A 16,445-nucleotide genomic window follows, 5' to 3' on the forward strand; every position below is an offset into this window, starting at 1 on the left:
TGTGTGTGTGTGTGTGTGTGTGTGTATGTGTATGTTAGACCGGCTTAATGTGTTTATGTCGTATGTTAGACTAGTTTAAGTGTTTATGTAGTTAATAAAACTTTACTTGTATCACGCTTGACGTGTTCATTGTTTGCTCATAACCGGAGTCAATAATCATGCAGATTTACGTTACAAGTTTGGTAGAATTGTACAGTAAGAAAGTTATTTCCCTTAACCAGGAAATTAACGTTCTTAGAATTGACAAGACAGTTGACCCTGAGTGGTCAGCTAAATATCTACAGCGGATCTAAAATATGAATAGTTAATTATAACTAGTTATGGTTAGTTATTCATATTTCACATGAGCTGATTCGTTACATATATGTCTGTGAATATTTATGCGCAAAGAGAGCTATATAAATAATCTGCTTGTTTTTGCATGTCTCTTGAGTGGCACCGTTTTATCTACTGCATACTGAAGTACGCATACATAAATGGTGTTTTCAGCGTCCACATGAACATGAACATCAGCAGAGCTGCTCTGAGAGAAAACGTAAATAAACATTTCCTAGTTTTATTTGAGAAATCCATTGTCAAATACACTCTGAAACTCAAAGGTCCGATGTTTTCAAGGAATATCATGTTTGTCCATGTTTTCACTTTGCCAAAAATAAAAGGAGTTGTACATTTTCATATATGATAACATTTTAAAACTTGAATTAAAATGTTAAAGTGTGATATAGATATACATAAGGTGTACAGCTTTTTTTTAAATTGTTTTATTTATTTATTTTTTCAGAAGGACTTCAGACTTCAATACTTTCAAGTTTGTTGTAATAAAGGATTTTTTCACTCAAATAACTTGTTCTTTTGAGAGTCATTGTTACTGATAAGAATTATTGTTTATAATATATACTGTGATAACCGTGAAACCATTATATTTTCTGAGACGATTATCATACTGTGAAAATCTCATACCGTCAGTGGTGTATAAAGTACCTGAAAGCCATACTCAAGTAAAAGTACAGATATCTTACCAGAAAATGACTTTGGTAGAAGTTGAAGTCACCGTTTAGATTATTACTTGAGTAAAAGTCTTAAAGTATGTGATATTTATTGTACTTAAGTATGAAAAGTATTTTTTTAATCTTAAACATACTTAAGTATTGAAAGTAAAAGTACAAGTAAGTGCAAAATGGAAAAGAAGCAAATAAATATATATTAAAAAAATGTCATACATGGCTTGAGTAGCAAGATTGTGATAAATTTTAACTCTTTCTTCCATTTTGTATTTTTGGGTAAGAATAAGAAGCACTTCATCCGGTACTTAGTGTCTTTCATTCCAATGTAAGAAAACTTGTCTGCATCTGAAATAGCATTTAGATGTATTTGCACAGTTTAATGTATCTCAGAGGGGACATGGATGCATTTAACCTGCAGATGGATAAATAATGTTTTGTTTTTACCATAAAACGTTGAATACTGATATTTGAAATAATTTAAAACATGAACAAAATAGTCGAAATGTGAAATTAAAACCGCCAGTAGGTGGCAGAAAATGACTGTTAATGAGTGAGTCATTGAGATTCAACCGATTCATTCAAACGACTGATTCATTCAGGAACAAAACATTCGACTGTTAATGATTGAATCACTGAATCATTTTTATCAACCAATTTGTTCAAAAAGCTGATTCATTCAATAAGAAAACATCGTCCATTGCGCAGAGACGCAAAACAGTGCTGTGATCTTTGGAACTATTTTCGTTGGCAAAATTGAGTAAAAACAAGCAATATTATGTCTAAAATGTAAGTCACTTATTGCTTTACTGAGCTTGTATAAAAGTATTATTAAATGTGTTCATGCTGATATTTGCAGAAAAACGGTAGGGTACTCTTTGTGTGATATAGATTAAGTTAACTATATTAAATTATATAAACATAAAAAAGCATACAGAAGCATTTTTGCCGTCTACAATTTAGAATGCCGTGAATTTTGAGTTTTAATAGACTAATAAATAACGTGCGTGCGCACTCTCTGTGATATACTTGATGATGTCAGATCGCACATCATTACAACACTTACCATATTAATCGCAGACGATGCTGTATCGCACGCCCCAGACTCGACTTGAGTGGAAAAAGAATTATCCGTGGGTGTGCGCGCAGCCGCACACTTGTTTGCACATGAGCAAAGGTGTTTTTAGTCTAACTTGCAGACGGCAGGTAAATGTAGTGGAGTAAAAGTAAAAGTTGACTGAAATATAAAAACTCAAGTAAAGTACAGATACTCCCAAAAAATACTTAAGTACTGTAACGAAGTATTATTACTTTGTTACAATACACCACTGCATACCGTTACAACCCTAGTTGGCATGCTCACATGCATTATTAAATATTATCCTGTTGGAATTTCAGAAGGAAAATATTATAATATTTTCTCACCTCCTCTCTACATTAAGTAATGTGTGCAGTAATAACAGTACCACTGTACAACTCCATCAAATTACTATTTTATTTTATTATTTTATTTTAAACAGTGTATCTGATTTGGTTAATTTTTAGGTTTTCTGACAATGTTTTTTATTTTTTTTTATTTATTGTAAGCGTCAATTAAGTTTTATTAAATTACATTTTGTACAATCATTTTTTAGGTTTTCTAACTATTTTATTTTATTTTATTTTATTTAATTTTAATTTTATGGTGTACCTAGTCATATTCGGTTATATTTTAGACTCAAATTTTTAGGTTTTCTAATTTTTTTTTCCATGTATTTTTTATTTTTTTATGTTTTACTTTACTTTATATTTTATTTTATTATTTATTTTAATATTTGTACAGTGCATCTGATAGTCAGAAGGAGTTCTTGATGGTGTTGAGCTGGCTATGATTTTCATATACCCCATATTAAATTTTTTTTTTATTGTTCTGTCACAGTGCTAGAGATTTGTGTTTCAGTTGTATTGTTAAGTATCGACTTTCATCTCTGATGTTTCCTCTGTAATTTCTTAAAACAATTAAAAGCTGAAACAAATGAGACCAGGAGGCCACGGAGCAAAAGTATAGATCTATAAAAACCATGTGGCATAGTTTACCATAATTTGGTGAAAATGAAAAAAAATGTGACTATTGGTAGCTATGTATTTCAACACACATCTCCATTTGCTCTCAATTTAATCTCAACATCTTATTGTTCCCTGGGAGCGACAATTCAGATATTAAATAGATTTTTTTTTCTTTTTCATGTGAAATTTTAATGACTACGGCTGCCTTCTTCTCACAGTAAATCAACATAACAGCTGTGAGGTAAAATCATAATTATAAAAAGGACACTGAGTTACAGAGTCCAAGATCAAATTCAGACTTGTATTGTTGTCAAGTGTATTATGCATAAATTTGTCTTAGTACAAGAACAAGTCATGTAGCCACGTCTGTGCTGTCACTGTTTGTAGCTGTAACCATATTGTCAGTAAATATTTCATAAAATAATGGACTTCATTGAATTTCACAAGGTTCTGTTTATGCCTCCAGTCTGCCGTTAAGCACCTCTCGCCCTAGGAAAACCATTCACAGAGCGTATTCTCAATAGCAAGAGCTTTTGGTGTGTTTTGCAAGATTACAGAGTTCAGAAGCAACCTTTTGAAACATCCAACCGACACTCTCCCTCTCTCTGGATCATTATCTTGAGTGAACATTCATCACTTCCCTCATTTTATGCAGGATTTCAACATCATCATAATTTAAAAGGCTTTCTGTGCTTTGAATATGTATGTTTCTCCTTCATGTATGACACTGGGAATGGATCTCGAGGCCTTTATGCATGTATCTTTTTCATGCTCTTTTCTCTTCGTTTTTTCCATCGGGATTGTGATAAATTTTAACTCTTTCTTCCATTTTGTATTTTTGGGTAAGAATAAGAAGCACTTCATCCGGTACTTAGTGTCTTTCATTCCAATGTAAGAAAACTTGTCTGCATCTGAAATAGCATTTAGATGTATTTGCACAGTTTAATGTATCTCAGAGGGGACATGGATGCATTTAACCTGCAGATGGATAAATAATGTTTTGTTTTTACCATAAAACGTTGAATACTGATATTTGAAATAATTTAAAACATGAACAAAATAGTCGAAATGTGAAATTAAAACCGCCAGTAGGTGGCAGAAAATGACTGTTAATGAGTGAGTCATTGAGATTCAACCGATTCATTCAAACGACTGATTCATTCAGGAACAAAACATTCGACTGTTAATGATTGAATCACTGAATCATTTTTATCAACCAATTTGTTCAAAAAGCTGATTCATTCAATAAGAAAACATCGTCCATTGCGCAGAGACGCAAAACAGTGCTGTGATCTTTGGAACTATTTTCGTTGGCAAAATTGAGTAAAAACAAGCAATATTATGTCTAAAATGTAAGTCACTTATTGCTTTACTGAGCTTGTATAAAAGTATTATTAAATGTGTTCATGCTGATATTTGCAGAAAAACGGTAGGGTACTCTTTGTGTGATATAGATTAAGTTAACTATATTAAATTATATAAACATAAAAAAGCATACAGAAGCATTTTTGCCGTCTACAATTTAGAATGCCGTGAATTTTGAGTTTTAATAGACTAATAAATAACGTGCGTGCGCACTCTCTGTGATATACTTGATGATGTCAGATCGCACATCATTACAACACTTACCATATTAATCGCAGACGATGCTGTATCGCACGCCCCAGACTCGACTTGAGTGGAAAAAGAATTATCCGTGGGTGTGCGCGCAGCCGCACACTTGTTTGCACATGAGCAAAGGTGTTTTTAGTCTAACTTGCAGACGGCAGGTAAATGTAGTGGAGTAAAAGTAAAAGTTGACTGAAATATAAAAACTCAAGTAAAGTACAGATACTCCCAAAAAATACTTAAGTACTGTAACGAAGTATTATTACTTTGTTACAATACACCACTGCATACCGTTACAACCCTAGTTGGCATGCTCACATGCATTATTAAATATTATCCTGTTGGAATTTCAGAAGGAAAATATTATAATATTTTCTCACCTCCCCTCTACATTAAGTAATGTGTGCAGTAATAACAGTACCACTGTACAACTCCATCAAATTACTATTTTATTTTATTATTTTATTTTAAACAGTGTATCTGATTTGGTTAATTTTTAGGTTTTCTGACAATGTTTTTTATTTTTTTTTATTTATTGTAAGCGTCAATTAAGTTTTATTAAATTACATTTTGTACAATCATTTTTTAGGTTTTCTAACTATTTTATTTTATTTTATTTTATTTAATTTTAATTTTATGGTGTACCTAGTCATATTCGGTTATATTTTAGACTCAAATTTTTAGGTTTTCTAATTTTTTTTTCCATGTATTTTTTATTTTTTTATGTTTTACTTTACTTTATATTTTATTTTATTATTTATTTTAATATTTGTACAGTGCATCTGATAGTCAGAAGGAGTTCTTGATGGTGTTGAGCTGGCTATGATTTTCATATACCCCATATTAAATTTTTTTTTTATTGTTCTGTCACAGTGCTAGAGATTTGTGTTTCAGTTGTATTGTTAAGTATCGACTTTCATCTCTGATGTTTCCTCTGTAATTTCTTAAAACAATTAAAAGCTGAAACAAATGAGACCAGGAGGCCACGGAGCAAAAGTATAGATCTATAAAAACCATGTGGCATAGTTTACCATAATTTGGTGAAAATGAAAAAAAATGTGACTATTGGTAGCTATGTATTTCAACACACATCTCCATTTGCTCTCAATTTAATCTCAACATCTTATTGTTCCCTGGGAGCGACAATTCAGATATTAAATAGATTTTTTTTTCTTTTTCATGTGAAATTTTAATGACTACGGCTGCCTTCTTCTCACAGTAAATCAACATAACAGCTGTGAGGTAAAATCATAATTATAAAAAGGACACTGAGTTACAGAGTCCAAGATCAAATTCAGACTTGTATTGTTGTCAAGTGTATTATGCATAAATTTGTCTTAGTACAAGAACAAGTCATGTAGCCACGTCTGTGCTGTCACTGTTTGTAGCTGTAACCATATTGTCAGTAAATATTTCATAAAATAATGGACTTCATTGAATTTCACAAGGTTCTGTTTATGCCTCCAGTCTGCCGTTAAGCACCTCTCGCCCTAGGAAAACCATTCACAGAGCGTATTCTCAATAGCAAGAGCTTTTGGTGTGTTTTGCAAGATTACAGAGTTCAGAAGCAACCTTTTGAAACATCCAACCGACACTCTCCCTCTCTCTGGATCATTATCTTGAGTGAACATTCATCACTTCCCTCATTTTATGCAGGATTTCAACATCATCATAATTTAAAAGGCTTTCTGTGCTTTGAATATGTATGTTTCTCCTTCATGTATGACACTGGGAATGGATCTCGAGGCCTTTATGCATGTATCTTTTTCATGTTCTTTTCTCTTCGTTTTTCCATTCATCGTTTTTCTCTCCCCACCTCATCCACTTTCTCTCGTTCTGGGTGTTTGGATAGAACAGCATCTCTTCCTTTTTTTGTCAGAACAAGCCTACATGTAATTTAGCTTCTCTTTAGCCACGGCACAGAAAGTGAGCTGGAGTCTGAATCACTCGGGGTGAATCCCTTTAGACAGCATGTCCTCTATTTTTCAAGTCATTGTCAGAGTAAAGAGCAGAGCCATCCATTCCCATCTAGTGTGGATAGAGGGCCAGCACATAGATAGCTGTCTGCTTGGACTGTAATAAAGTTAGCATGGATGCCATCTATAATGAGTAGCTACTTTGGAATTCTTGCTGTTCCAGCATCAGAAGCCGAACATTTGGGCTGAGCTTCGGGCCTCTGGTTCATGTTTGATCACCACAGCTGCTGTGGGCCACTGGCTGTGTTCTGATGGCACCCGTACTGAACCTCCGATGGAACAAAGGACAGTGGTAGCTGCAGCTGAGTTTTCTTGAACCATAAATCAAGCGAGGACTGTTTCTTTTTTCTTCTTTATTGTGGCCCTGCATCATCTCACAGGATGTTTTTTTTTTTTTTTGGTAGTTCAAGACCTCGAGAGCTTTGCACTTCTGTATATCAAGGCGAAAGCAGCACACGGGTCACACCAAACAAGCATAAAAATAAATAAAGAGCCATGTAAGTAATAACTGTGCTAAGGGTGAAATGATGTTTGTTTCTTCAACTGTTGGAACTTTTATCTCAAGCTCTTGATTTTTATTAAAACTCGTAGAGTTATATGTAGGTCGCATTAAAATTACCTCTGAAAATTTTAATCTGCATTCATCGTGTACTTCTACAACAAAGATTTACAATAATAAACGAGATACATATAGGGACATGGTTAAAATTTTGTACAAAAAATGTAAAGTATTAAAATATATTTTTAAACAAAAATAATCTCCATGAGCCAAACATTATTTATTTATTTATTTATTTATTTATGAGTGAGTGAGTGAGTGAGTGCGTGAGTGAGTGAGTGAAAATGCATATTATATTTCCCAAAGTATGACTGCCCTTTTATAATCCAATGATGCACCAGTCTTTGCTTTTCATATTTTTAAAGTTATTCAAAAGTTATACTTGGTTACCAAGGAGACAGCAGTGTCAGTAAAGAACATCTTGAGATGAAATATGAGAAATGTGAGGTGTGAAGACAACAAAGGAAAAGCAAAGTAAATATCACTTGTGAACAGATTTTTTTTACTATGTGTCATTTGTAGTGAAGCTGTAATTTTGACAAATCATGCAAAAAGTGTGAAAAAAAGCTTTTTAGGACACATAGAACACTAGCTATGAAATTCTTAGTGAGACAAAGGATTGGCAATTTAATAATAATAAAAAAAGTAATTTCCACCATAAAATGAACGGTGACTTGGTGGGGGGGCAAAAAAGACAACATTTTTCCATGACACATTTATCCACTGTTACTAGACGCAATAAACAAACTAGTGAGAATGTGAAAAGTATGTTTTTTTTCAGAGAGTCATTTCGACAGGGTCAAAAGTTGCCCATATTTGAAACACCCTTATTTTTAGTGAACAGTTCTGTCTAACAGATGGACTCTCTCAGAGCAAAGGTCTCATGTGCAGTCACACCGACTAAAGAGCTCTGTATTCTTCACAGTATTCTTCACACTTCAAACCTCACAGCTGCCTTGATTACAGCTTTCAGCAGCACCTCTTGTTCAGTGATGTTGGGGACGTGTTTGATGACCTCTTCATCAGTTGGGTGATATTTGCCCCTCTGACCGCTCACTGTAATCTCACAAAAATGTTACAAAACTGTCCTCACTTGATTTCCAAACAGATACATATTATGAACCTTTATAATCTTTAAATGTATGGCAGTACTCATAGGCGATGCATGAAGTCATGTGACCCTTTAGTTGGTCTGGAAAATTCAGTCATAGTGTAGATCCTGTAATCTGTTAATTGAAATGAATTACAAAGAAATTAAACATTCCAATATAACTGCAAACACAGCTCTCAATCCTAATGATTAATAATGCATGTAGGCCTTTATTTATTTGTGCATGTGATTTCAAATTTAGCAAAAGAGTGTTAACATTAAATAACAAGCTCTATTAAAATACTGCTAATCATCCACATAAGTGATATTTGCTATATGTGAATGACTATTAGCATCATTTTCTTGACATTTCACTGACTTATAACTGTTTGCTGACGGAAAGCAAAATACCATGGATCTACACTAATGAATCCCTTTTTAAATAGTTATTTTAACTTTGTTTTTTCTCCCCCTCTCTTTCTCTGACTCACTATTGCCATGGAAACGTTCTATTGTAGAAGTGATGCTAAAGGATTCATTACGTCTGTAGAGGGTTTGTTATTCTTCCTTTGAACAATTGAGACTCAATCAATGTAGCCTGATATAGCTTACTGTCTCTAATGGGAATGTCTCTTTCTGACGACATGGATGCATTCTCTCTGATACCGAAGTATATTGCTTGTCTCCCAAAATATATTTTGTCATCTCTGCTGAAAAGACCAGTATAAACCAGCCTGGCTTGTTTTTTTGTTTTGTTTTTTTGGATAACCATGGAAGTTAATAAGCTAATTAATGAGAGCCCCAGTAATCTCAAAGTATATACTGATGACCATACTGGCCTTTTCAGCTGAGAAAATTAAGATTATAGCTTTCAGTTATCAAAGGTACAAAAGTATCCTGGTGTTAAAGGGACAGTTCACTCAAAAATGAAAATTGTTATGCTTTACTCATTGCTCATGTCGTTCCAAACCTGTGGGGCTTTCTTTTGTGTAACACAAAAGAGGATATTTTGAGTGTCCAACATAGTATTGGAAACCATTGATTATGGACCACTTTTATGTTACTTTTATGATGCTTTTTTCATTTCAGAGCTTGACAGCACAGCAATGCTGGTATTCATTCAATTTTAACTTTTTGTGTTCCGCAGAAGAAGAAAAAGTCATATGGGTTTGGAATAACATGATTAAATGATGACGGAATGTTCATTTTTGGACGAGATACGCAGTTAAAGCAATAGTTCACCCAAAATGAAAGTTTGCTGGAAAATCCAAGATTTAGATGAGTTTGTTTCCTCATCGGAACAGATTTGAAGAAATGTAACATTACGTCACTTGCTCACCAATGGATCTTCTGTAGTGAATGGGTGCCGTCAGAATGAAAGCATCTCAATAATCCAGTCCATCAGTTAATGTCGTGTGAGGCAAAAAGCTGTGTGTTTGTAAAAAACACATCCATCATTAAGGCGTATAAACTTAACTTCTGGCCACAATACAAGTCTATAATCCATAATAACGCTTCCTCCAGTGAAAAAGTACATACACTGTTGTCCTCTCACATCAAAATCCACCCACATATTTGTTTGGAACTGTTTTGGGCTGTTTCACTTGTAAACAGTGCTTGATCTGTGCATATATCTCTCCTGATTAGACAAGATGGCTTTTTCACTGGAGAAAGCTGTATAATGGATAGAGTACTTTTAGCCGGAAGCAATGTTTGAAGTGAAAAACATCTTAATGATGGATTTATTATAAACGCACAGCTTTTTGCTTCACAAGATGTTAATTGATAGACTGGAGTCATGGAGAGTATTGTGCTGTTTTATCAGCTCTTTAAGGATCAGCTGTTTGTCAGCGAATCACTACAGAGGATCCATTACTGAGCAAGTGATGTAATGCTAAATTTCTCCAAATCTATTCCAATGAAGAATCAAACTCATTTACATCTTTTTTCAGCAGCATTTTCAGCAAAATGTCATTTTTGGGTGAACATGCCAAGACTGAAGTAGAAAAATTTATAAAATTCCTTATTTATTATCCCTACACACCTTCCCACTTGTAACATCTTCAAATGCAGTTCCAGTATGGCATTGTGTCAGAGAAATAAAAATGTGTTGCTTGAGGACAGCCCCTTGCCACCCACACTAACAATGTTTTTGTGACTTATGTTGCAGTGTGACATTGCTATAATTTAAACAGTATGTTATGTTCTGTGGGCATGGACGAGGCAGTGCTTCGAATTTGTTTGCATTTTTAAGTTGTACTGGAGAAAGCAGAAAGGGAGTGGGGAAATGCTCCAGGCCCACCTGGGTCAAGAACAGAGCCATAAACATGTGTAGGACCAAATGGCTCTTGCTGCCGCAGGCCTGAAGTCCTCCATAACTGCATTATACTCAGTGTAGCTTTTAAATACACAGCCTTTCACCTCAAAGCTTTGCTTCTCGCTGTGGTAACATCAAGTTTTCTGTTCTTCTGGCGTTAAAAATCTTGAAGTAAAAGACATCGTGCCTTCTTTTACCTCTCACATCAATGAAGTAATTCCCAATTAGCAATGGAAGCATGGCTGTGTCTTATTGCTTTTGATCTGTTTCAGCTCCATCTATGAAACATGCATTGAAAACCCGACTGCAACCCCCTAAAGATGCTTTATACATGGATTGCGACCAGTAAAAATAGAAGGAAGTTTCAAAAAGCAACTCATAGAGTGGAAACAATTACGCTTGTAGCGAGGCTTTTCGAATCAGGACACTGTATTTGTTTCTGACAAAACAGTTTTAATGAATTCATTGATTATAATAAGAAGAAGGAAAAATTAGCCATAGTGTTGTGCTGAAAAGAGTGTAATTAATCCAAAACGAGTGATACACAGCTTAGCATACAATTGCGAGATAATTCAACGTTTGATATTCTGTTAGATATAACAGCACATAATTCCTTTACTAATTCTGGGTCTTAACTAACTAATTATTCCAAAAGCCTGGATCTGTTGCAGGCACTGTGGATCAATCTAGCATGTCCATGACACCCCCCTTCCCTCGCCACCCCCCTTCCTTCCTCTGTGGCTTTCCAATGGCTTACACATTTTCCTTTCTCTTTTTTTATCCTTTCTTTTTTGTTTGTTTTCGGGAGGGGAGGGGTGGAGGTTAATTCAACATCTTGTTAAAAAGCCAGTGTAAGTTGATTTTGCATGTGTTTCTATGTGTCATAGCTGTGCTTCTAAGCTCAAATAATGCTCCCAGCTCACCACTGATAAACCGTTCTGTGCACTGTTCTTTGCTTTCCTAGAAAGGCTAAAGCTAAAAGACAAGAGTGACAAGTTAAATAAAGCTGTCCATGTGTGATATACTTTTATTTTGTTTTAAAGCCATGTACTGCGAGCCACCTCTACGTTCCAGAATTGTGCTAAGCTCTTTTTTCCCTTTTCTCTCTCTCTTTCTGAAGATTTTGTATCAAAGCCTAGTTTTCATGAACCTCTATTCTGTCCCTAGAATATGGAATGATCGGAGAACATACTGTAAAAAGTCAGCGGCCAAGATCAGTACATGACACAAAGGGCCTACAGGAGCGAGATGAATCTGCTAAATTTATGGCACAAACTGGTAATACAATAGTTATGCTTCTTTCCTTTCCTATGTAAACTAAACTTAATTTTCATCTTAAGTCACTTGCATGCTATCTTCTGTACTGCACCTTTAAGTGACAATGTTTATTTATCATATTTATTTTTTGTCCCTCTTCTACTTGGTTAATGCGTTAAGGAAAAACAACAGAATTGGCCATTTCTGCTAACTGACACCATGCTCAATTGGGCTTCTGGTTTCTATTTGTTTTTGACAGTTTTTATGACTTTTTTAAGCACTAAAAGCAATAAATATAACCCAGACTTGTTAAACCTATGATTAACTACAAGACAATTAAATGGTTAACATTTAACAGTAAACATGTGTGGTTATCCAGCTGTTTAGAGATGAAATAACCCTGATATATTACCTTTAAAGTGCCAAAAAAAACAAGGCCTGTAGAAACCTGAAGATGTTTCTCTTTCTTTTCCTTTGCTTTAATTTCCCTGTTTTTCTTTTTTGTTTGTTTCCTGCATGAACTCTATATGATCTGTAGCTATTATGGGGAGGGACGTTTTAAGTTTTGCACCTTTTTGTATATTTGTGACATTTGTGTAGCGCTTAACATCGTTTAAGTTGCAAATCATTGTGCATACTAAACCTTAACAACCTTGTTTCCATTCCAATCGGTCTTTTATGTGTTTATTTATTTCCATTTATAAATGAAAATCTGAACAGAATGTCATTCATCCTGCATTTAGTTTCTCATTTTCAGATTGTCTGAGTTGTTGTATCACTTCATCCAGAGTTGATCCACCTTTCAATCTAATCTAATCGCTGAGAATGGCAGAGGAAATTGTCCATATGTACCCAAGGTCATTGCCAGTAGAATCTCTGGAAGTTAGTACAAACAAACCAATCTTGAGTCTACAAGCAACCAGAAAGTTGCGTATATTTTGAGCATATAAGCCTAAATTATTTCATTCTCATTAGACTTTAACTGAACTGTTTTAACGGGACTTGACTTAAAAATAATAAAAAATAGAAAATAAATAAAACTTAATGAAACAAATTATTTGTTGATTAATATTAAAACGTTAAAAGTTTAAGTTCAACTTTTTCCTTTGCATACTATCCCTTTATTCAGCATCACATGGCAATTGGATTTTTATATTGTGGATATTGATAACATGTGCTTTTAGGGAGACAGTTTTCTTGCTTATCAAATGTTTGGCAGTGTCAAATTCTCTGAAAATCAAATGTCTTATTAGTGCTTGGTCTGGCCATGCAATTGCTCATTGGGAATTACAGGCGATCCAGAGTGCAGTATTTAGTGAACAGAAATAAAACACAAAGCTAAGCTCTATGTGTTTGCCAGAAAGCAGCCTATGCTTTTAAATCAACAATTATAACAACTTTATGTAGCAGTCAATGCCAGCAAAGAATGCCAGTGATTGAATTGACATTACAGTTGGTAAATCATAATGTTTCCAGCTCAGAACCATAATCAGATGGAACTTCTAACAGTTTTGATTGTTTGGATTCAACATAGAAAGTTCTTCCATCATGTGATTCTCAAATGTGACCAGCGCTACCGAAAATTGCTGTGATCTGCTGAATATGTTGGGGGAAACGCAAACCATTCCCTTTTTTCTTGACAATCTCCAATTCTAATTGATTTTGCTTCAAAGAGACAAAAAGCTTTAGCATAAATCCAGGAGATCAGAGATCTAAAAGAGTGAAGCACAGTCTAGACTGAGGGCCAGAGGTCTGTTCTTCTGTGCAGCTGTAGTTAGTAGAAAACTAACTCTCATCAAAGATCATTCTCTAACTTTTAGAAGCCATGTTGCATGCATTCTGCATAGTATATCATATTTTATATATTTCATCTTATTAGTTTTGTTTGCCTTTTTCCTTTCAGTTTATTTCATCTAATTGGTTGCATGCATGATTTTAAAATATAAATATGAAGTTAAACCTTAGTATTTTTAGGATGCTAATATAATAAAAGCTCCCATTATGATATCTGTTTTGTGGCCACACAGTAAAATGGATATGATCCTGCTTTGAATATGCATAAATGTATTAATCATTCATAAATCAGGATTTTGAATGTTTTTATTGTGATCTGTCAATGCAATCTTTAAATATATTTGTAGATTGTATTATGTTTAATGCCAGTGTCATATATGGGCCATACCAGGACAAGTTTGCACATTTGTGCTCCTGGAAATCTTCCTTCCTGCAGAGTTTAGCTGTCTGAAACCAAAGCTAGATGTCTTGCCTCCCAGTCAGTCAGCGATTTCTCAGACAGCATGTCCGTATGAAGGTACTTCCTAAGGAAACTGGTTTGAAACCACACCATGATGTCTAATGATCTAGAACAAATTCAAGTGAGCTTAGAGATTATCTAATGAATATTTAATGCTTATTTCTCAGCTGAAATGGAATCGTAAATTATTACGTTTTAAATTATATCACCATCCCCCGGTTTCACAGACAAGGTTTAAGCCTAGTCCTAGACTTAAATGTAAATCTGAGCTGTTTCAACTGAAAGAAACTTGCACTGACTGATCTTAAAACATGTCAGTGCCTTTGTTTTGTCTTAAGATGCACACCAGTAATGCTTTTTTTCTAAGGCATATTTATAAAAAATGACTTAAATGTCCTAATTGAACTATGGCCTAATCCTGGTTTAGGCTAAGCCCTGTCTATGAAACCGGGCCCATAAGTTATAAATTATATTTATAAACTAAACTTTCAATTGCTCTGTCAGACATCATTTTTATTCCTTTAAGCAACCGCACACAGAGGATCGTGAGAAATAATTAGGGACAGTTCCCCCAAAAATAAAAATTCTGTCAGTAGTTATTACCCTCATATCATGTCAAACCTGAAGGACTTTCTTCTGTGAAACCTAAAAGAAGGTATTTTGAAAAATGCCGGTTATTTATTTATTTTTTTGTCCATACAGTGAAAGTCAGTAATATCAAGTGTTGTTCTGAAATGCATTTTATGGACAAATCGGCTGAAGCATTCCTTAAAATATAAGAAAGTCATACAGATTTGAAATGACCTGACGGTGGATAAATGAAGACTCATTTTTGAGTGAACTATTCAGACTATTTCTGATTAAATGAAAATGTAGTAGACATTATGTTAGCTTTTTTTTCCAGTTTTGGAAGCAGCTTAGCTGTAACTCTAACCAAACTCATCTTAACCAAGCTTATCAAGGATCTAAATTGATGCGTGTGTTTGATCTAAACTTTGCAGAATAGTACATCTCTATTTACCATTAGCAAACCGGGTGTTACTGCTCCGGGACAACTGAGCCCTGAAAGTTATTCAGGCAGGATCATATCCAATATACTGTATAAGATGCTCCTTTTGAGCTTGTTCCAATTGCTCTTGGAGCCTTTAAGATTTACTGTGGCTTTTTAGTGTGTAACTTATTGAGGCCCCTCCTGCTCCTACTGGCTCCACCCCCTCTGGGTGTCACATGACCATGTTACTGCTTTTAACTGGTGTCACCCTTCTCCTACAGGTGACCCTGGTGCTGAGGAGTGGTCCCAGTGGAGCTCTTGCTCAGTTACATGCGGTCAAGGGTCGCAGGTGCGAACAAGAACATGTGTCTCACCTTACGGATCACACTGCAGCGGCCCTTTAAGAGAATCCAGGGTGTGCAATAACACTGCCCCCTGCCCAGGTAGTGTTAGTCACAGACACTGGACTGTCCTTCAGAATCTGTATCTTTCATCATTCAGGGCAAGCAAATTGCTGTCATTATTTGTTTATTTGCTTTCATTGCTTCATATTACATTTTTTATGTTAAAGGTATTATTATTATTTTCATAATTATTGGTGATCTTTGCATCTGCTCTGATTTTTCCAGTTGTGTATTTGGTCATTCATCTTGTCATGTGTTGGTTTTATGTTGCTCCTTCTTTCTTTTGTCACTCTTTTCATGTTCCTCTTCTCAATGTATGACTTAGCCGAGCGTTTTATACAATTCCAACACAAGCCTTGATCAAACACAAAGCGAAACTTGTCAGAAGAGTGTTTGTTGGTGCATGCAGAAGAAAAATGTAGAAGAAAGGGAAAAAAGACGAATCTATCCCCCTGTGGGCAGAAAAGCGACCTGAATTACCCTCTTGTTTTCAAATCTTTAATTACTGGAGGTATCGACCTTTAATTCATCATTTTCGGAGGTGCCATCTTAATGGAGTTGGGCTCAACGATACTTCAGCACCATTGAACTTGCTGTCACCGGCTAACCGAATTTTTATTTCAAGTAAAAGGAAGTGAAGAGAGGCTTGTTGTTTTTTCCCTTCATCACAAGCTCTGAAAATGCAGTTCAGCCCTTTTAGGACTTTTGGTATCGGTAAATTAATGAATAAGTTTACATGTTACCTCAGCAGCATTGAACTTATGTCACAAGCTAACTGGATTTTTATTTTAAGTAAAAGGGCATGAAAAGAGACTTGTTTTGTTTACACCATTAGCTCTAAAATGGCAATTCAGCTCTTTTAAGATTTTTTATATGGCTGAATCGATGTGGTTTACACAGCATTATAGATATACAGCCTTTCCCTATGCTATGAAAAATATA

At 34.8% G+C, this 16,445-nt stretch overlaps 1 protein-coding gene across 1 annotated transcript in view; it reads left to right on the top strand.

The window, feature by feature from the left end:
- Positions 1-16,445, top strand: part of LOC107568695 (adhesion G protein-coupled receptor B3-like) — a 162,025-nt gene that overhangs the window by 74,051 nt on the left and 71,529 nt on the right. Inside the window, exons 3-4 of the mRNA XM_016254673.1 lie at positions 11,765-11,875; positions 15,381-15,542. Coding sequence (XP_016110159.1) covers positions 11,765-11,875; positions 15,381-15,542 — 273 coding nt within the window. The remainder of the gene's footprint in view (positions 1-11,764; positions 11,876-15,380; positions 15,543-16,445) is intronic.

Source organism: Sinocyclocheilus grahami, unplaced genomic scaffold, assembly GCF_001515645.1.
Source record: "Sinocyclocheilus grahami isolate Dianchi unplaced genomic scaffold, SAMN03320097.WGS_v1.1 scaffold1274.1, whole genome shotgun sequence".
Taxonomy (NCBI): domain Eukaryota; kingdom Metazoa; phylum Chordata; class Actinopteri; order Cypriniformes; family Cyprinidae; genus Sinocyclocheilus; species Sinocyclocheilus grahami.